At 37.8% G+C, this 19,728-nt stretch overlaps 6 protein-coding genes, 2 long non-coding RNA genes and 2 pseudogenes across 8 annotated transcripts in view; 4 read left to right on the top strand and 6 right to left on the bottom strand.

Annotated features, from left to right (window-relative positions):
- LOC104710001 (protein BREAST CANCER SUSCEPTIBILITY 2 homolog B-like) overlaps positions 1 to 902 on the top strand; it is a 7,172-nt gene extending 6,270 nt beyond the window's left edge. The window contains exons 18-20 of the mRNA XM_019228864.1: positions 111 to 315; positions 418 to 591; positions 705 to 902. Of these exons, the coding sequence (XP_019084409.1) occupies positions 111 to 315; positions 418 to 591; positions 705 to 770 (445 nt within the window). The 3' untranslated portion in view covers positions 771 to 902. The remainder of the gene's footprint in view (positions 1 to 110; positions 316 to 417; positions 592 to 704) is intronic.
- On the bottom strand, positions 1,011 to 3,071 carry LOC104709011 (protein trichome birefringence-like 35). The gene is made up of 6 exons (XM_010425672.2): positions 2,837 to 3,071; positions 2,425 to 2,719; positions 2,006 to 2,177; positions 1,709 to 1,905; positions 1,469 to 1,621; positions 1,011 to 1,383 (listed from the first exon to the last, which is right to left on the bottom strand). The coding sequence occupies exons 1-6, from the start codon at positions 3,069 to 3,071 to the stop codon at positions 1,053 to 1,055; spliced, it is 1,383 nt and encodes a 460-aa protein (XP_010423974.1). The 3' UTR covers positions 1,011 to 1,052.
- Positions 4,393 to 6,143, bottom strand: LOC104709010 (uncharacterized protein At5g01610-like). Its single transcript, XM_010425670.2, has 4 exons — positions 6,074 to 6,143; positions 5,505 to 5,995; positions 5,049 to 5,103; positions 4,393 to 4,964 (listed from the first exon to the last, which is right to left on the bottom strand). Exons 2-4 carry the CDS (start codon positions 5,589 to 5,591, stop codon positions 4,594 to 4,596), a joined length of 513 nt encoding a protein of 170 aa, XP_010423972.1. The 5' UTR covers positions 5,592 to 5,995; positions 6,074 to 6,143; the 3' UTR covers positions 4,393 to 4,593.
- On the top strand, positions 7,050 to 8,774 carry LOC104709008 (ferritin-1, chloroplastic). Its single transcript, XM_010425669.1, has 8 exons — positions 7,050 to 7,484; positions 7,579 to 7,662; positions 7,754 to 7,814; positions 7,907 to 7,994; positions 8,098 to 8,159; positions 8,236 to 8,301; positions 8,396 to 8,459; positions 8,552 to 8,774. The coding sequence occupies exons 1-8, from the start codon at positions 7,180 to 7,182 to the stop codon at positions 8,584 to 8,586; spliced, it is 765 nt and encodes a 254-aa protein (XP_010423971.1). The 5' UTR covers positions 7,050 to 7,179; the 3' UTR covers positions 8,587 to 8,774.
- On the bottom strand, positions 7,251 to 9,809 carry LOC104709009. Its single transcript, XR_754900.1, has 3 exons — positions 9,656 to 9,809; positions 8,907 to 8,986; positions 7,251 to 7,514 (listed from the first exon to the last, which is right to left on the bottom strand). It is a non-coding gene; the product is annotated as an uncharacterized LOC104709009 (long non-coding RNA).
- On the bottom strand, positions 10,031 to 12,521 carry LOC104709006 (protein TIC 56, chloroplastic). The gene is made up of 5 exons (XM_010425667.2): positions 11,721 to 12,521; positions 11,257 to 11,454; positions 10,858 to 11,140; positions 10,599 to 10,761; positions 10,031 to 10,499 (listed from the first exon to the last, which is right to left on the bottom strand). The coding sequence occupies exons 1-5, from the start codon at positions 12,418 to 12,420 to the stop codon at positions 10,275 to 10,277; spliced, it is 1,569 nt and encodes a 522-aa protein (XP_010423969.1). The 5' UTR covers positions 12,421 to 12,521; the 3' UTR covers positions 10,031 to 10,274.
- On the top strand, positions 12,711 to 13,864 carry LOC104709007 (gamma-interferon-inducible lysosomal thiol reductase-like). The gene is made up of 5 exons (XM_010425668.2): positions 12,711 to 13,021; positions 13,105 to 13,170; positions 13,262 to 13,399; positions 13,504 to 13,596; positions 13,679 to 13,864. The coding sequence occupies exons 1-5, from the start codon at positions 12,779 to 12,781 to the stop codon at positions 13,838 to 13,840; spliced, it is 702 nt and encodes a 233-aa protein (XP_010423970.1). The 5' UTR covers positions 12,711 to 12,778; the 3' UTR covers positions 13,841 to 13,864.
- LOC104709005 lies at positions 14,653 to 15,831 on the bottom strand (annotated as a pseudogene).
- LOC104709004 lies at positions 17,493 to 18,733 on the bottom strand (annotated as a pseudogene).
- Positions 18,922 to 19,417, top strand: LOC109126026. Its single transcript, XR_002033108.1, has 2 exons — positions 18,922 to 19,061; positions 19,173 to 19,417. It is a non-coding gene; the product is annotated as an uncharacterized LOC109126026 (long non-coding RNA).

Here is a 19,728-nt window from a genome sequence, read left to right as displayed (position 1 = left end):
GGTGAAATTCCTTTTTCAAGGTTTATTCTCAATCCAAGCTTTTGATAAACACTCTTGATCACACTTACTTTGCTAATTTATACCCTAACAACTCTGATTATGTCCTTCAGTGAATTTGATATCGCTGCGTACGTTGTGTATGTTGGAGATGCATACACGGATGTTCAACAAAAGAAGCAGTGGGTGTTTGTGACAGATGGATCCACCCAACATTCAGGGGAAATCTCAAACAGCCTTCTTGCTATAAGCTTCAGCACCCCAGCCATGGATGATATCTCGGTTCCCCACATCAGCCAAAATTTGGTTGGATCCGTGGTATATGGACAAATTTTAATCTTGTCTAGTTTTACACGGAGAGAGAGGCACCAAAACAATTTTAATTTTTGAAAAATGTTTGTGGGTCTCAACTTGTGGCAGGTTGGATTCTGCAATCTAATAAAAAGAGCAAAAGATGCGAAAAACGAAATGTGGGTTGGTGAGGCAACAGAGAACTCAGTCTACTTCATAAACGCAGAAGCTGCATACTCGTCTCACCTCAGAACTAGCAGTGCCCATATCCAAAAATGGGCTATGCTCTCTTCTTCCAACTCCGTGCGTTCTCTTCAATTTCCTCTTTCTATAATTGTTCTGTTTAAAAAGATTAGATTATTTTTTGGGTTTGCGTATATTATTAATTTAAACCATCTTGTTTTGCTCTATTTCAGGTCATCCATGAACTTCGGCAAAGAGTCCTATTTATAATCGGTGCTTGTAAATCACCATCATGCTGAAGGTGAATTATACATCTATCTTCTTAAATTTTGTTATTAAGTCCTAAGTTGTCTAACCTTGCTGATTGCTGGATGTATATATTATAACCACTATGCGACATAATTTTGGTATAAATAAACAAATCTTCTTTACGTAGTCGGTAGTCCTAGTATCAATCAGGTGTAGTCAAAAATTAGGATCGGTTATTTGATCAAATTTTTGTTTTTTTTTTATATATTGAAAAAAAGTCACATCAAACATAAATGAAATGATGACAAAAAAGGTTTCATTCATTTAAATTTTCACAAAAAATGGTAAAGCAATTGATTCCAGACATCAGGAACTCCAGGTACACACCAATGGGTACAATCTGAATACGATGCCGGATTATCCAACCGGTCTTTGGTTAGAGGTTCCCAGAATTTCCGGTACACCGATGGATGACCATCTTTACGATACTCAGACAACTGAGTGATGTTTATAACTGAAACCTTTGGTCCCAGTCTCTCTAAAACTCTCTTCACCATCCTCATTGTCTGAATGTCTGACCCACTTCCCCAATAACTCTCTTCCTCTATCGGTTTCTTCTCCCCGTAGCAGTTTCCTTCGCTTCCCGGGCTCCACTCTCGGCTCCTGACCAGTTCCATCAGCTCGTTTTAATGCGGAACAAACGACTAGAATCAATCAATCATTTTGATGGGATAAGTAATTTTGTTACCACTGATGCGTAGGGGACATTGTGACAAAGAAAACCCGCTTTTTCTTTGGATCGACATTGTTAGCAATCCAATCAGCCCAAGCATTCATCGCCATCTCCATTCCCTCTGCTCCTTTCACCTCCTCGCATGACCCTTTTTCTTCGCTGCTCCATCTTTAGTTCAAAAAAATATGCAATGAGTAGCCAAATTTTTGTTTCTTCCCCGTATAAAAGAAAATGATGTGTATATTACCTACTTACCTGATCTTGACTGGGTCTTGCCTCCACCATAAGTAGGTGTTGAAGATTAAGATATCAGCATGTTGCCACTTTGATGCATGCTTAAGAACTGAATCAGGTCGTATAATCCGTTCGTCCAATCTGTGATTTACAGGGTCATCAGAATTCGATTCCACGAGCAACGGTGCCCAGAGAAATTCCACCGTGGCATTGTAGTCCTGCGAGTACATACACGAACCAGAAGTAACCAAAGGCACCAAAACCCCCGGCACAAAGAGGCAAAAGAAATGTGTGTGTTTGTTTATTATTATTATTTACCTCAGCCCTGAAAATGGTGAGGTGAGCGTTGGGAGACATAGACTGCTTGTCACGTGGAATTACAGACTGTAACAGACAAACCATTGATATCCATTGGCCTCTGTTTAATGAGTCTCCAACAAACATCAATCTCTTTCCCCTCAGCTTCTCCCACATTTCTGTCACATTCCATCTACCACAGATAGATAATTTGTTTGGTGGAATGAAACCACAGTGTAGAACACACACAAAACAATTAGCACCCGGATCATCAATTCCGATATCTTGTACTTATTTTTTCAAACAATACAAATTGACAACAAGGTATTCGATATGTTTCACTCCATTCTTCATTTGATCAAAATCACTAATCCACAGAAACATAGACTTACAAAAACAGCAAAAACTCAAACAAGGAGGAGCAAAGTGATTTGACCAACCTGTTCAAGTTGCAGGAATGAGGTTGCCATCTCCAATGCTGATAATCCAAATCCTTCCTGCCGTGCTTCTGACAAGCCAACTGGTCAGACATGTAAGGGCAGTCAGATTCGGTGTGCAAAGGGTAGGATGAATTATCAAAGACCCATTTCCCAGAGAAGACATCACAATGATCCTCCTCCTTTGGTCCTTGATTAGAAAGGTCTTCTTCTTCTTCAACGTAGGGGTCAACCAATCTGATGTTCTTCCCACTGTACTCTTTCGTGGAGTTGCATCTGCTGAATCTATCCAAAACCTCTGCATTTAATTCAAAACACACAGAATCATGGTTACCACAATTTGTAAGCAGCAGAGGAACTAGGAACTAATTTGGAAATCAAAATCAGAAGAAGAAGAAGAAGAAGGAAGAGTTACCAAGAGGAGCTCCCAAGTTGTTGTTATTGGAAGGAAGATTAGGCTTGACGAAATTGAAAGTGGAAGAAGAAGAAGCTTGACGGAGATTTTGAGAATGACTGGTCGTGGCGGCGTGGAAGTGGATCTGCTGAATGGTACGCTCGTTGAAGAGAATCATAACGGTGACGACGAGCATAAAGAGAAGACCAGCTAGTGGAAGCCGACTCTTCTTTCTGCTGCTCCATCTCTGCGACATCGGACACTTTTCTCTTTTAGGAGAGATGATGAAACTACTAAACTCAGAGAGTAACTAAGAGATCATCAACTTGCTTTCTTCTTCTTCTCCAAAGCTCTGGATTCGCGACTTGGTATAATAAGTATTTGGAGGAGTTACGATTCTCTCTCTCTCTCTCTCTCTCTCTCTCTCTCTCTCTCTCAGCACAAAAAGCTTTTTATTAAATTTTTTTTTAATTAGCAGCCGCCCCAATTGGCTGGTTTTGACGTTATTTACCAGATCCCTATCTTTCTCCAGTTCTCCTCTCTGTATTCATTCAATTGAAATTGAATCCTTCGACCTCTGAGCTGTCTTTTATATTATTTCTTCTTTGCTACCGCTCCTTTCGTTTTTTCTTTCATTAAAAAAAAAACAAAAAAAAAAATGGGAAGCATTCTCTCATGTTTATGTATGCAGCAGCAACACAAAGCTTCTTCCAAAAAGTAGAGAGTAATCATGTTTCAGATTTTTGCTCTTTAATCATTTTAGTCCATTCCTATAATAAGACTGAACTTTTTTTTAATGAAATTTTTTAATAATTTATTTTGTTATTTATAAAGGTTTGTGATTAAAAAATCGGTTTGCTTATATTATAATTTTTGTATTTTAAAAATATTTATTGGAAACCTGTCAATAAAACATTTGTATGTAATGAATAAAATTTTTTAAACCTTTGTCAATTAAACGGAACTGTTATATATTTTATTCAATTTGATTTTTGATAAATATTTTAACTCGTGCTGGAAAAGTTTTTTGATAAAATTTGTAGTTATATAGATTTTATTCGATTAGACTTTTAAAATCTTAGTTGTTATATATATATATATATATATATATTTTTTTTTTTAAGTACGAATTAGTTTTGATTCTAATAGATTTTTTTTTTACTTTTCTACAATTTATTTTATTTTATGTATCCCAATTTTCGTTTTTCAATTAATTAATTATATTTATTTAATTAATTAATTTTAATTAAGATTTTTAAATAGCAATTAAATGTAATTTTTTACACATTTTAATGTTAATTTCATATTTGTACTTTCCAATTAATTAATATAGTAAGATATCTACAACTTTCTAAACATCTACACTATTGACTCTTTTTAAAATCCCTCATCTCATCTCAACTCAACGAAATGCTTTGTTTTTTTTTTACCATACATTACTACTACCCCTAGTTTTAAGTATCAAACAAAGTGAAAACAATACAACAAATCAAACTGAGACAAATAACAAAATAATAATAGTACATATTTCTTTTTTACAATTGGAAATGCAAAGATGGGATCATAATGTATATTGATGCAAGAGGCAAAAGTAGGATTCTAGGCCTCCTAAGTTAACCGAAAGACATATATATATTTTCTTCCTCACAATCATGAATTAAGGTTTAATCGATCAGGTAGGCTTCCCAAAATGTTAAAAAGAAGAATAAAAAAAAGCTTGAAACTTTGGGAAGAATTGATAAATAGAAAGAGTAAAATAATAATAACCAAAAGGATGGCTAGAATTTATCGACTCGGACGCCATTTCTTAAAACCTCGTAAGCATCTCGGTTCCGGCTCTTCTTCATTCCGGCAGTGAAATAGACCTTTGATGCATCTGCGGATATGCTTGTCACTTTAACCCATATCATAACTTTTGTCTTGATTCCTTCCACCTCTGCTAACTTGCCTTTCTCAAGGTGTCCTGTTACCGTTGTGGCGAATTTCAAGACTGATGAATCCTTGTACCCAACTTCACAGATGGTTGGGATCATAACAGTTAGTCTCTTGCTCTGTTCATCGAACTCATAGTTTGTGGCATCCTCCGGGAAGATTCCCACGGGTAGATCATACTCTTTCAGTAACTCAGGCAACGGCTTCTGCATTTTCCCTGGGGAATGAAATTAATTGGAATGTCAAAAAATGTTGAAAGATTAGAAGCTGTTGTGTGCGTCGCAAGAGTGATCATGCAAACCTTTGATTTTGTTGACCAACCATTTTGTTCCTCCTTCAATGCTCGTTGACACCGACTGGAATGTTAATAGAGAAATATTCATTCAGACAAAAGAAAAGTGTCTAACTGATGAATAATGTATGTAATAATCGCAATGACAAGAACAAGCATGAAGAAACATCACGATGTGAGAAGATATACAGATTGTAGCATTTGCAATTTTTGAATGAGTTTTTCAAAGATATCATCGTTTGTATAGTAGTAGATGTTCTTCCTTACGTGGCATGATGTATCGATAAAAAGACCTCAAACTCTAGGATACCAAAATGACGACAAATGCGACTCTATCGGAACAAAGACACAACAATATAATGGATAAGGCCGGGTAGGGTAGCAAGCAGAGATGAATCAGATTGTAGAGAGAATATATATATATGTGGATAGGGATCGCAACAGAGGAAGAAGAAGAAGACGTACGTTGAGATCGGTACCGACGGAGTCAAACTGCTTATTGGCCTTCTGGCCTATCCAATAGGATCCAACCTTGTTGAAGATCTGATCCATTCTTTATCAAATCAAGATCACACGGCCCTCCCCCCAGAAGAAGAAGAAGAAGAAGAAGAAGAAGAAGAAGAAGAATTAGAACAAGAAAAACAAACGACGACTTTCTTTTCTTCTCCCGGGAAGAACTTTTGGAACCAAAAACTCGCAAGCACCGTTGGTTTGGATTCTCGTTATGTTTTTATTTATGCACTATTCTTTTAAGCCAATTAACATATGACACGTGTATTGTTAGCTATTATTTTGTATCCCGTGTATGTTGTTTGTACAGTATATTATTTGTCGAAGCATCTCTGTATCCAAAAAATGTACTTGCCTATCACTACTCCTTGGGACCGTCATTGAATGCTGGAATTATGATGATATATCCTAGTTACAAGTAAAACTTACAACACAAGCCCTGGAACCTGAACATCCACATGGCACAAGATAATTAATAATCCAATTAATATCGATGACGGTCTTATGTGTGAAATTGGGGTTACCTACTACTTCCTCTTTGTGCATTCCACTCCAGAGTCGATCTTATTCTTAATCAAGCCAAGATAATAAAACCAAAGCCTAAACTCCCCCACCTTAACAACTATATATAAAGCTTTAATTACTATTTTTTGTTTTGGCCAACATTATTAAAGCTTTTAATAATCTTTGATATTTATTCTTCTTTGAGCCGTGATATTTTACAAGAGAGGCCCTACCTTGTACATATTCTGACGTGTAAATTGTCTCGGATAAAGACAAGTAACCATTTTGAAACAGCACACGCCCTTTCACGAAGCTACTCGCCACTCTTATCTATGTAAATGTTTGTATCAGTGTTACGTCTCCATCTGAAACAAACTTCGAGAGCCACGCCACGCCACGCCACGGATGTGTCGTTTTCCCTCTCCCTCTTTGTTGTATGTTCATTAAAGGCCACACAAATACTAAAACCTTTCACTAAAAGGGTTTGGACCATTCAATCTTATGTTCTAGATAGTAGGCTTCGTGTTTTTGAAAATATCTAAAATCTATCAACCAGAAACAAAATGCAAAAATCGACTCTATCCAATTTCCTATGTGGTCAAAATACGCGTCACAGACTTTTTTACACGTATAACTTATGTTGTAAACGTTATCTTCTTTTTTTTTTTTTTTTTTTTAGATTTTCCGGAGTCAACAAATTGTATTTGTTATCATCTCTATTGGGGAGAAGAAATAGGGGAGGGCGAGTAGGGAATGAGAATAGTCGAAACGCGAGACTAGGGTTAAAAAAAGATTCGGAAAGATAAAAAGAGAGAGAAACAGACAAAAGCTGATATTGGAAGATGGTAACGTGGATCGAATAAACTCACGTTCACACTATCCCATTGGATGGAGCACGAGGCCGCCACACGCCCCTACATCTGGCCTAATCTCTGCCCTCCACGTGTATACTAATCCAACGGTGACCACACGCCTTTTCTCTCTTATTTAAACCCTCTTCTTATCATCATTCATCATTCATCACCTTACAGTAACACAACAAACACACCCATTCTCACAGCCGTCTCATCAACCCTAGTAACCCCTTCCCCCTTTCCTAAAACACTCTTATACATTTCCCAAAACAATGGCCTCAAGAGCACTCTCCTCTTTCACGGCTAAGCCCGCTCTCTCTCCCAAGCCACTACTCCCTCACGGCCCTGCTTCCCCGGCTGTTTCTCTCGGATTCTCCATGAAAACTGGCGCCGGCAGAGCTGCGGTCGTTTCCGCCGCTACTGTTGACACCAACAACATGCCTATGACCGGTGTCGTCTTCCAGCCGTTCGAGGAGGTCAAGAAAGCCGATCTGGCCATCCCCATCACATCTCATGTCTCCTTCGCTCGCCAAGGCTATGCCGACTCTTCCGAGGCAGTCATTAATGAGCAAATCAAGTAAGCTTCTTCTTTTTTTTTTTTTTCCTTCTGTTCAAAAAAAAACACGAAAATGTTAAATAAATATAGATCTAACGGAGGTCCATTGTTACAGTGTGGAATACAACGTCTCCTACGTATACCATTCCATGTACGCATACTTCGACAGAGACAACGTTGCTCTTAAGGGACTAGCCAAGTAATCTTCTCTTCTCTACCTTTATATCTTAACCATCTATATATCTACTTTAATACATCCACGCTAAACACTTGGTTTTATACTTTACCAGATTTTTCAAAGAATCAAGTGAGGAAGAGAGAGGGCATGCTGAGAAGTTTATGGAGTACCAGGTTTTCTATTTTTCTTAAGCAAACTTTTATAAGTTGAAGAAAGAGAGTAGCTAGTTAATCTCTCTAATGTTGGTTTGTGTGTATGTATACAGAACCAAAGAGGAGGAAGAGTGAAACTTCACCCGATCGTCTCTCCTATCTCAGAATTCGAACATGCTGAAAAAGGAGATGCATTATATGGTATACTTTCAGCCAAAACACATCCACACCTAATTAACGTTACTTCTTTTTGAAAGAATAAAAATAGATGCAGATATTTATTAGTTTACTAATCTTTTTTCAGCAATGGAGTTGGCTCTGTCTCTCGAGAAACTCACTAATGAGAAGCTTCTAAACGTTCACAGAGTAAGTTCCGTAACTTATCTATTTGGTCATTCTCCTAACCTTAACCTTAACATATACTTTCGGCCAACAAAAACAGGTGGCGTCAGAGAACAATGATCCCCAGCTAGCTGATTTTGTTGAGAGTGAATTTCTTGGAGAACAGGTAAAAGCTCTTTCTTTTCTTGGTTCAGATCTTTTTACTTGAAAAATCCAAAATGTTTTGTTTTTGACTCGAGAAATTATGCATTTCTTTCTAGATTGAAGCAATCAAAAAGATCTCAGACTACATCACTCAGCTAAGGATGGTCGGCAAAGGCCACGGTACAAATCTAAACCCCTATATTTGATAGATATCGTGTTCTAAGACTTAAATTATTAAGTTGAAACAAAGGTTTATACTTTTTGTTCTGCAGGAGTTTGGCATTTCGACCAGATGCTTCTGAATTAGACTGGACCACGATAAGTTCACTTTCAGACGACCAATGTTGGGGTTACTCAGAAGAACCCAAAGATTCTGTAAAAGCTTTTAGACTGGAAGTTATGGACTAATAAAGATTGTAGTAGTAAGCTTTGTGTTTAAGTTGGTGTTTGTAATAACTTCCTAAGCCAAATTAATGAAGTTTTTGTTTTACTATTTTCTAAATAGCTACATGACCAAATGAAGAAGACTAACTAACTGAAGTCTTCTTAAGAAGTAAGAACGCAGACCTATCTAATTAAACACAACACATATTAATAATTTAACATGAAAGAGAAGGCATAACGAACCTGTTAATGAAGAACAATTAAAAGAAGCATGAAGAGTATGTCACTTTCCACCGAGAACGACAAGCTGGTCACTGGGAAAACTGAGAAAAAGCAAACAAGAACAAGGTCATGGTCACATCAAAGCAACAGAGATGCTCTTAACTTTGATTCCATCTTGAACACTGGAAAATCTTTTACAACCAAACAAACAAAGAACTCTCCTCTGTTCTACAAAGAGCTGACCAAGTAGTACAATTGGTATCTATGAAAAGTTCATGACGTATGAAAACACCACTAATCTTTCTTTCATGGCTTAAGTAAAGAATGGGAATCTGACTTGTCTTTTTTCATCAAGGTTCTTCAAAACACTAAGTAAAAGAGTGAGAATCTGATTTATATAATGACAAAAAAAGTTCAGGTGTTTCCTTCAAGTAATGTAGAACAATCTTAAATAGAACAAGTCCTTCTCAGGGTAACCAAGCAAGCTTTGAAAGATTCTATTATATCATCACAGTCTTATCAAAAAGCAAAAGGAAATGTCAAATGATTCCGAGCAATAGCAGCATCTAATCTATAGAGATACGCTATTCGAACAAGTATCTTCTTCTACATAATGCACGAATTTTTTTTGAATCCCTAAACAACAAAAAGGGGCTCTCAGATTCCAGCTAATTATTCTTATATCAGAAAACAGAATTGGAAATCGACACCACAAGAGCTTTAAAATTGGAGTTCAAATTAATTTGAGAGGGACGGAAATAAGAACTGACCATAACTGTGAGATAGTCATCGAGAAATTGGATCACCGACACTGAGCTTCGGAGTTCGGGGCGAGTGTGGCTATGGCGGAAGTGGACAACACAAGTCCTCTCCCAGTTTGTCGCCAAGCTGCCCTATCCAGCATCGCCACCACTTAGCATTCCCGGTACTCGCCTAACCGGTTCGGTTTATGTAGAATACGCAAAGTTATAATTAGGCCTCGCAAACGGAAGCCCATTAATGATATCTAAATATGCCCACAAAGACCGTGTGAGAAAATTCCATGTAGCCCAAAATAATAGCCCATTAGATCAGATCATCCAGCTGAACATTGTTATTTATTTGTCCAAATTTTAATTTTAGTGAAATATAAAAAGGACAAGGAAAAGAAAAAGAACTGGTTCCTTTCAAATTTTTCTGATAGAACTCTCCATGTCGCATGTTGGTTAAAACAGCTAGAAAACAAGCCATGTTACACACGACGGAAGATGACCAGAACGCCGTGGCCTAGTGCGTAAATGCGAGAAACAAATCCCCCACACACCGACACCGACGTGCGTTGCTGGCAAAGAGCATTAAACAACAGGATGTTTGCTTTGAAGTCATCCCCTGATGAAGGCTTTGCTTCAATCATTTCGAGTCGCTTTCCTCCTCATCCTCATCTTCATCGGTACGGCCAGAATAATGCTTCAGGTCCCGTTCTCTCAACTCTTCCTCTCTCCGCTTCATCCTCCTTTCAATCCGAGTTTCATAATCTTTCTGAACTTTATCCATTATAGTGTCGAATCCCGGGACTGTCCTCTCCAGCTTCTGGCCTACTCGAGTACTGAGGTTGTAGAATATACGGAACAGTCTCTGCAAGCAAACAAAAAAAAAAGTCAATTCATCACTATCATCCAATGCTAGACAAAAGCTTAGTCAGAGAAATCAGAAGAACAGAAAGGAATCTCTTACCATGACACTCCTATTCCACTCTCTGATGTAAGGAGGACCAGTGGTGTAAGTACCAAGCGGCTCACGGTACCACTCTCCACCATAGCTGATCTGATCCATAGCTTGCTCTACACTTATCACTTCCCATGGCCTTAACCCTGGTATTACTTTGGCCAACTCTTGTCTACAATTAAAAAGTTTCATGCTTTGAGAGAAGAACCAAATCCAATATTGGCTACAAAAAAAAAGTCAAAGGTGTAAAGGGTCTTAATTTTAATACCTCAGTCGTTTGGGGATGAACTTGTTTGGCATGTGATCAGATTCCAGTACTGTTGTCAATTCAGACCCACTGGCCCAGAGAAAGAGAGCGTGGCTGGGAGTTCTGACTCCAGGCCAAACGCCATCATTTGCTTCAAGCACTGCCATGTCGCGTTTCTTACTCTCAATAGCTTCTTTTTGGAGTTGCTTGTATGTCTTTGGCTCTCGTCCCTTTAAAGGAACCCATGGCGGTATTCCCTTTTGGAGTTTGTGCAGGCAAGCCGTTGCCGCTGCACCAAGCCTCACTGAACAAGAAAGAAACGAGTCAATAAAACCAACAATGAAGTCATAATAGGAGGCAAAACTGTGATTCTTCAACGATAAGATTTGTCTGAGATCTCAAATTCTCCGAGATACACACCTTCCCAAGTGGCAATCGCAGGTTCCAAACCGTAAACCATGTGAATAGGAGCCCATTCATCCATGTCCTCGCCCCAAATGAAAGTATCTCTGTCGATGATTCCAGCGCCATATGCCGTCTTAAGGGTTATAAGCTCACAAGGGCCTCTAGAACGGCCAAGTCGGTCTTTATACCACCAACCACCAGTCTTCATTATGACTGCAGTCTCAAAATACAGAGAGCAATCAAAAGGTTATGATCAAACACAAACGAAACAAGAGAGAAAGGAAACCACTTTCATCATATTCCTGCAATTCAACAACACTACAACAGGCGCAAGCTTGGATGAACAGAACATAAACAAAATAAAATGTGGAACCATATGAACTCGTGCAAACACCAGAGCCACTCATTGAATAATCATGATAAAAAAAAAAAAAGCTCATCAACACTAAAACACAGTAACATCATCACATAGCACTTACAGTCATAGTAACGCTTCTCGAGCCGTTTGTAACCAATAGCCTGAGCGACGTCAATGGGTCGACCAGGCGGGTAAGGACGTTGGCGGAAACCCCAGAGGCCAAAGAGGAACTGCTTCATGAAATCCCAAAACTTATCATCACTCTCTTCCTTAGTTTTGATGGCCTTCCTAGGCATCGGCCTACCGTCGAAGCCAGGCACATGAGGGATGGCTTGCCAGAGCTCCTTGTCTTCTTTCCGATAAGGCGTGTCGTTATCATCGAGCTCCATCTTGTTCATGTCGTCGGCAATCTCCTCGGCGCGAGTCAAAAACTGAACCACAGGACTCGCTCGAAACCTCTCCCACCATTTCTCCTCAGCTTCAATCTCTTCTGTGGTCGGGTTCTCCTTCTTCTCGAAAACTGTATCTTCTTCGTTGAGAATCTTATCCACTTCCGGAGTGTGCCTGTAATCCGGTATGTTCTCGCACTCCCATAAGAACTGCTCACCGATTTGCTTGTACGTACCTGGTTCTGGTTCTTCCGCCCCTGTTTCTGGTTTTGGGGTCTTTCTGGAGAACTTCGGAAGTCCAATCGATGCGAAATTCGGAGACTGCGACTTTGGGAAGAAGGTATCAGCGAGCGAGACGAAATTGATGGTAGGAACTGGGTTCGGTGGTTTCTCAAACCAATTTTGAAATGGATTGAAGTTCAAAGACGACATTGTTGGACGCACACTCCTTCTCCAGCCAAAAATAAGTCTAGGGTTCAGGGGGGCTTTATTGGCTGGGGGTGATGATATGATGTTCTGAGCAAGAAGAAGGCTCAGGTGGATTAGATCAAGTGTGACTGACCCAACTCAACCCAGCTATTATTTACAAACATCACGCTGTTTTACATTTAACTAATGAACCACGTCCCGTTTTCAATCTAACAAAACGCCGAAAATGCCTTGAAACATATTTATAGCTTTTTTTGGGGGTCTTGCTTGCTTGTGTAGTTAGACTAAAGAAAGAATAAAGCTAAGAGTCAAAAGCAATTCTCTTGCAATCTTCCTCTTCTTCTTCTTCTTCTTTCCATCAATGGCTTCATATCAGAGGCCTCTCAGGTTCTGCATCACAATCTTCTTCTGCTTCTTATCTTTGTCTTCAAGCCAGAAAGTCACACTCAGTCTATACTACGAAGCTCTATGCCCTTACTGTGCTGAGTTCATCATTAACCACTTGCCTAAGGTCTTCGAAACTGGTTTAATCTCAGCCATTGATCTCCAGCTCGTTCCATGGGGCAACACCGTTATCAGGCCAGATGGCACCATTCTCTGCCAGGTCTTGGACTCTTCTTGCCTTATACTCCACTTACATTGTACATAAGATTAGGACATAGCATTTGAAAATTGCTTCGTTTTCAGCATGGAGAAACTGAGTGTGCTCTCAATTCAGTTCATGCCTGTGCAATAAACGCTTACCCTGATGTGGTAAGCCTCTAAGCTATGAAAGGTTCTCGGGTTTATGCAGTGTCATTCAAGTTAATATGAATGCTATGTCATCTGCACGTTTCTCTTGCAGAGGAAGCATTTTGGATATATCTACTGTACCGAACAGCTAGTCTTGGAGAATAAACTTGAAAAATGGGCTGATTGTTTAGAAATGGTTGGATTGAGCAGAGCAGCGGTTGAGTGTTACATTAACGGATACGGAAACAAGGTAAGTCCTGATCAGAGAAAAGTACGTTAGTTAACTTATACAGCCAAAACGGGAAAGCAAAAGAAATAAGCAAGAAAAAATGACATCTAGGTGACACTGTGCAGCTTGAACAGAGGTATGCTGAAGAAACTTCTCAACTTTATCCAGCACACAGATTTGTACCATGGGTTGTTGTGAATAACCAACCACTTCAAGAGGTTAGTCCTACAAATTAAGCTGATAACTTTCAAAATTAAAGGGGGAATCAAAGGTTTTCATGTATGTGCTTTTGGTGAACAGAACTACCAGAACTTTGTCATGTATGTATGCAATGCTTTTGGAAGTAACCAAGTACCAGAAGCCTGCAAGGTCCTCAACAGTTCGGTGGAAACACTAAGCAGGTTTAATAATTCAGTGGAGAAGCTAAGTAACAGTCACCAAGTTTGCTATTGCAATCAATAAGATTTGAATCCAAAATCCCTAAGACAGTTCAATCATACTGAACTATATGGGAAATCAGAAAGTGCTTACCAATTAGAACTCTGCTCCTTTTGAATTTGTTCTGCAACTTAACTGGGTTTGCAACAACAATCTGCATAGAGAGATAAATTTACCATGCACTATTTTTGAATATCCAGGAATTGGGTTAGTAGTTTCTGAAGATTTGAGAGCTAAAATATAGCTAAAGCACTGATTCCTGCTCAGAATTGTTTCACTAACGATGAGGCTGTTACGTAAACACAACAACAAAACAACATAAAGTAGCAAAAAGAAAAGAAGTCTTAACATCAGATAAAGACAGATATTGTTGTTAAGAGTAGAGCAGACATGAAGCTTTTTTTACATGTAAGGAATCATAAGAAAATGAGGTTTTGGTTGTTAAGAGACTGACATAAGTCGTTGCAAAACAAGCAAAATCAAGAGTTATCATACACAAATGTCCAAATAACAAAGTGGAGGAGGCAATGAGGAGAGACAGTCTATTGCCTGTTTATAATTTCCCAAATGGCGTTACATGTCTCGTAGGCAGTCCTATTGTCTGTGTCGAATTCGAACTTCCCCATAACCCTTTTTTCTCGATCAACCAAATCTGTCATGCCATTCAGTCAAGGACTAAAACACCTCAGAAAAAAGATTTAAACTAAGACAGTGCACAGAGTAGATGGGAAATGAAAAGCAAAGGATACAGCCTGAGGTCTTTAGTGGATCATCAATGTTCGGTATAACTCTAGTGACTGAAGCATACATAGAAAGCTTTANAAAAAAAAAAAAAAAAAAAAAAAAAAAGAGCTTAAGAAAAAAATCATAACTTTTAAAACCTAACAAACGTAAGAACAATCAAACCTAACTAAAAGATTCAACAACTAAGTCCCCAAAAAAAGAAGGTGAATTCGTCAAACTTACTCATTTTTCAACTGGTCCCGCTTGTTCCTCTTTATAGCTAATCTCTGCTCTTCAATGAAGCCCCCTTGAGAATTCATGTCTTTGAGTTCATCAGCCATGAATGTGTTGACATACAAAGATTGGTCATGTCACTGAATCAGCGGGGAGACGAGAATGTTAACCTCACGTTTTGAGAGTGAAATTATTATACTTATCTAAGTTCATCGTTGAGCTTGCACTCCAGTTGTAGCTCCTCATCAAGCTCTTTCTGAAGACGCTCAATTTCTTCTTCGTCCGCAATATCTGAATTTGCCTCGGAAGTCTTCTCCTTGCAAGAATCGAGTTTTTTTCTGCAAATCTGCGCCAACGAAATAAAAACCCAAAATTGAGCATTCAATGGAACACACTATTTTATTTTTATCAACCCAGCTAGCTATCTAATAGTGGCGGCATTTCAAAAACGTTATTATTAAATAAAAAATTTAACCTTGGAGAGACTCTTGTATCTCACTGGAATCTTCGTCGCAGGATAAGTGGATAGATCTGAGCTGCTCGAGGGTTTCAACGAGCACGCCTAATCCTTTCCTATCATCCAAAACATTGATCAAATCGTCTCCCCATGAAATCGCATTTTCGAAATTCCTAGAATGATCTCCCATTTCTGACACCGGTGAAGATGAATGATCCTCCTCCGCTAATCGGCGAACGAAACCCTCAAAAGACGAAAAAAAAAAAAAGACATCTCTCCGATAAAAAAAAATTCAAACCAAAGCAGAGGGAAATTAAAAGATTTTGTTTTCTTTTTTTCTTCCCGATTATATTAATTTGAGAAGCAATTTAACATGTGGTATCGGCCCTCCAGATCTACAATAACAATGAGGCTGATGGGATTCAAGTCATTGGATTAAACATGCACCATGTCAACAGCCTTGAAAAAGCTTTTGAAGTATAACTAAAGGCCATCAAAAACAGGTTTATGATACATTCAGTAGCTTTATGATACATACAAACATTTACATTGCAGGTCTGTTCGCAAGCACTGATAGGAATGATGCTGGAAGCCATATGATTATGATCCTTCACATAGAAGGATTCAATCAGGAGAGTTGTAGATATTTGTTTGAATTATTTAATTTTAAAAAAATTATAAATTAAGACAATTTTAGTTAAATAATATTAGACTTTCAAATGTTATAAATTTATTGTTTTAAAATTGAATTTTTAATATTTAGAAAACATTATTGACAAAAAATTACAAATTTATATATAATAATATAAATCATCGTATTTTAGTAGCCTATAAAACTATCAAAATGAAAATGATGCATATCTAGCTACTTTTTATGGTTTGTTATAGAGTAATTTATATCATTGTAGTTTGAAAATACTATATAATAATTGTTTTATAGATATAGGTTTTAGGATAATACAAATTTTTAAAGCATACATTATCACATCAGCATATCTATATATAATATATATGTATGTAAATTAACATGATTATTAATTTACAATATTATTGAGATTATGTTTTACAAAAAAATTTCAAAAAAAATATTATTTTATTATTTTATCAAATTTTGTTATTTTTTATACTATCCTGATTTGGAACCATCAAAATTTATTAATTTATTAATTTATAGAGTATTAATATAAGTTTTACAGATTGTATATTGTATCTTGACATGTCTATTGAACGTTATGACTTTTTCATATTCAATTCCAATTTGTATAGTTTAGATATTATACGCATAGCTTATCTAACATGATAATTTTTCAACAGCTTTCGTTTGAAGGGCGATTCCAATAATTTACTCATTGCAACTGTTGCGTCCCACTCTTCACATCTAAGGAGTCGATCATGACCCTCCACTCCTCTACAGATTTTTTCTTTTTTAAATTTTTTTTTCCGATTGTAGTAAGAACGGATGCATTAATTTGAGAAGCAATTTAACATGTGGTATTGGCCCATTGGGCTTCTTATTACCTGTGATTGATTTGCCAAAAAAGAATAGTATTAAGTTATTAAACCAAACTAAGTTGCTTCAATACTACGTCGAAAAATACTACTTGTTTTGTTCTTATGACTTTACCCAAGACTTTCTTAGTTGTTGTTACCAATCGAACGAGACTGGTCGACAGAAAACTCGTTTAGACCTCACGAGAAATTTTATATTTTTTTTGTTGTGATTTTTTTTAGCCACATAGCAATGGGGGTATTTAAGACCATTATTAGAGGCTCTGAAGAAGTTTATATTCACCCGTCATCCGTATTATTCAGGTTAGTAGTACTTGTGCTATGGTTTTAGCAAAAACCTCAAAATAACATCATAACGTTTGAAGATCTTTCTTTTGAATGTCAAAGCTTATTTTGGTATATTTATATATACAATCTTCAGGGTGAATCCAAAATGGGTGGTTTACCAATCCATTGTCTCAACAGAGCGTCAATCAATATACATATGCGGAATGTCGTAACTATCAATCCTTCTTGGCTGACTGAAGTGAAGTAGCTCCACACTTTTACCAGAACCGGCCAAACGCTATGTCCTTCTAGGCAACAAACCTACCACCAGCAATTCAAGACATAATAACAATTGATCCTATTAAGTCTATGATTTGAACAACTCAACTTAATGGATAAAGCATAGACTCAATATTCAATCAGATTTTGCCTGTTTATAGTTTTGGTTCTTCTCACCGTTTACAGAGTAGTAACAGTTAAGAAAAATGATCACAGAATCGAGTCTCCTATTCAAGGTGCCTTAAGCAGTTAGGGATAACGGTTGCAACATCATCTGGAGTAACTCGATCTTTTTCTTTGAGAGCTGCAAGTGCTTTTGCTGCTCTGTTAGTCACAATGTCTCCGAACATACCCTAAAGATCTTCACCTTCAATTCCCGATCAATCTGAACCGAGGCAAGATTGGCTATAGCAGTTGAAATCAGGTCTTGAAGCTTGTCCTGCTCGGTTTTGTAAGTTTCACGGAAACGAGCTCTCTCTTGGACAATCTTGACTCGTAAATCAGCATCTCTAACCGTCCCTACTTGCGCATGCATTCCAAACCGATCAACAAGCTGTGGCCTAAGCTCTCCTGAACCAATCAAGATAAACCTAGCCGGGTGAGAAATCGAAATACCTTCTCTCTCTCTCTCAACCGTGCTCCAACCAGAAGCAGCTGAATCCAAAAGAACATCAACCAAATGATCATCCAAGCAACATAAAGAATCCCTCTATTAGCCTTAGCCAACAAAACCAGGCTCAAAGGCTTTAACACCTTCTGTCAAAGCCTTTTCAATATCGGTTGTTCCACAAACTCTATCTTCTGTTGCACCCAATGGAAGATCAACCATATTTAATCTTTAGTTGCAACAACCGGAGCTTGCTCTCCTCTCTTCCCTCAACACCCATGAACTCAGGATCAATCGGATCAGAGTTATAAGGGTCACACCAGCAACTACCTTGATCTCAGGTAACAGATCAACTAACAGTTGTAGATTTGCCAGTTCCTCTATCTCCCATAATCATCACACCACCCATCTTTAATTTGGATCAATCACATTCAACAGAAGACAAAGCTTCATCTCATCTTGCCCTACAATAGCTGCAAATGGATAAACCGGCCTTTCACTCTTCTTTGAATCAAACTTCTTCTCTACCGAAAACCCAAAAACCACCATGACATCAATATATACGTTCCTAACTTTATAAATCAAGCAAAGTTTTAAACTTTTTTTTTTGTGAAAAACATCATCAAAAAAAATGCATAACCGCGACCTTGTTCTTCTTTGGCCTTATTTGGATTCCTCCATTTTAACTTACTTCCACAAATTTTCCCTGCAAACAAAGAATCCAACTCACTTCGTTTTGGCGAATTATGAAAACAGTAAGGTTTCAATTTCAAGAAGAAGAAGAAGAAGGAGAAGCCCAGATTGCGGAAGAAGATGTTCCAAGAAAATTTTCAGCCCAGCCCCTTTAAAAATAAATAAAGAAATTATTATTCAGACCCTTTAAAACTAGGAAATTGCAATTTTACTCAACAAATGTAAAAGGCCCAAATCAAAATCATTCGCTTCGTAAACCTAATTTCAAATCTTCCCCTTTCCTCCGTCGGCAATTTTCTCTACGGTGCCTTCGTCTTGTTGCCGTTGAACATTTGCCCTTAGCGCCTACCTCAGATGCAACTGTAAAGCGATTCAACCGGTAGGGATCTACTCTCGTTTCTCTTCGATTGAGTAGAATCTCCACCCTTCTGCGTTGTTCTGGCTGTCGGTTTAGTTGAGGTTCGACGATGTAAGAGGTAGCGATTGTGTTTAGAAATGTTCGATCTATGTTATTGTGTTTGATTTTTCACTTCTCATCCTCTAACTCCTAAATTTAGTTTCGTACTGCTCGTTCTTCCTTAATACAGTCTCGAGTGGCGTCTCCTTGCCTAAAAATCTACGAATAGCCCAGAGTTTTTCTGCTAAATTGGTGTTGAATCTCATAGTTTGATTACTCCTACTGTTCTTCTTTGTTTAAATTGCTTCTCGGATGTTTGATTTGTTATTTACCTTCTTGGTCTCTTCTCCGTTACTCAGACCTATGGTGTGCGTCATATCTCCTTAGTGCTAGTTTTAGAAGATTTTTAATAGAACTTATGATTTTTGTGATAAACATTTGTTCTTCTATGCTATATTTTAGGGTAGTTTGTGACGCCGCGTGATTTATATGTTCGTTGCTTTGTGTTCATCACATAACATAACATACTTTTGTGAGTGATTGCTGAAATGATTTTGATGGTAGATTTTTTTGTTAAGAAAAAGACTCTCTCTTTATTAACGAATGAATGAATGATACACTGTAACTGAATTGTACAAGAACCCAGAGAAACTCTAGATGCAGCTAGAACATATTTCTCCCTCAACGAAGACACATACGTCTCGTATTTTCACAACAAACAACATAACCTCCTAAAAGTAAACAAA

Source organism: Camelina sativa, chromosome 8 (assembly GCF_000633955.1).
Source record: "Camelina sativa cultivar DH55 chromosome 8, Cs, whole genome shotgun sequence".
NCBI classification, from domain to species: Eukaryota; Viridiplantae; Streptophyta; class Magnoliopsida; order Brassicales; family Brassicaceae; genus Camelina; species Camelina sativa.
Note: the sequence above shows the minus strand (reverse complement) of the source record. Positions and strands in the feature narration are given on the sequence as shown.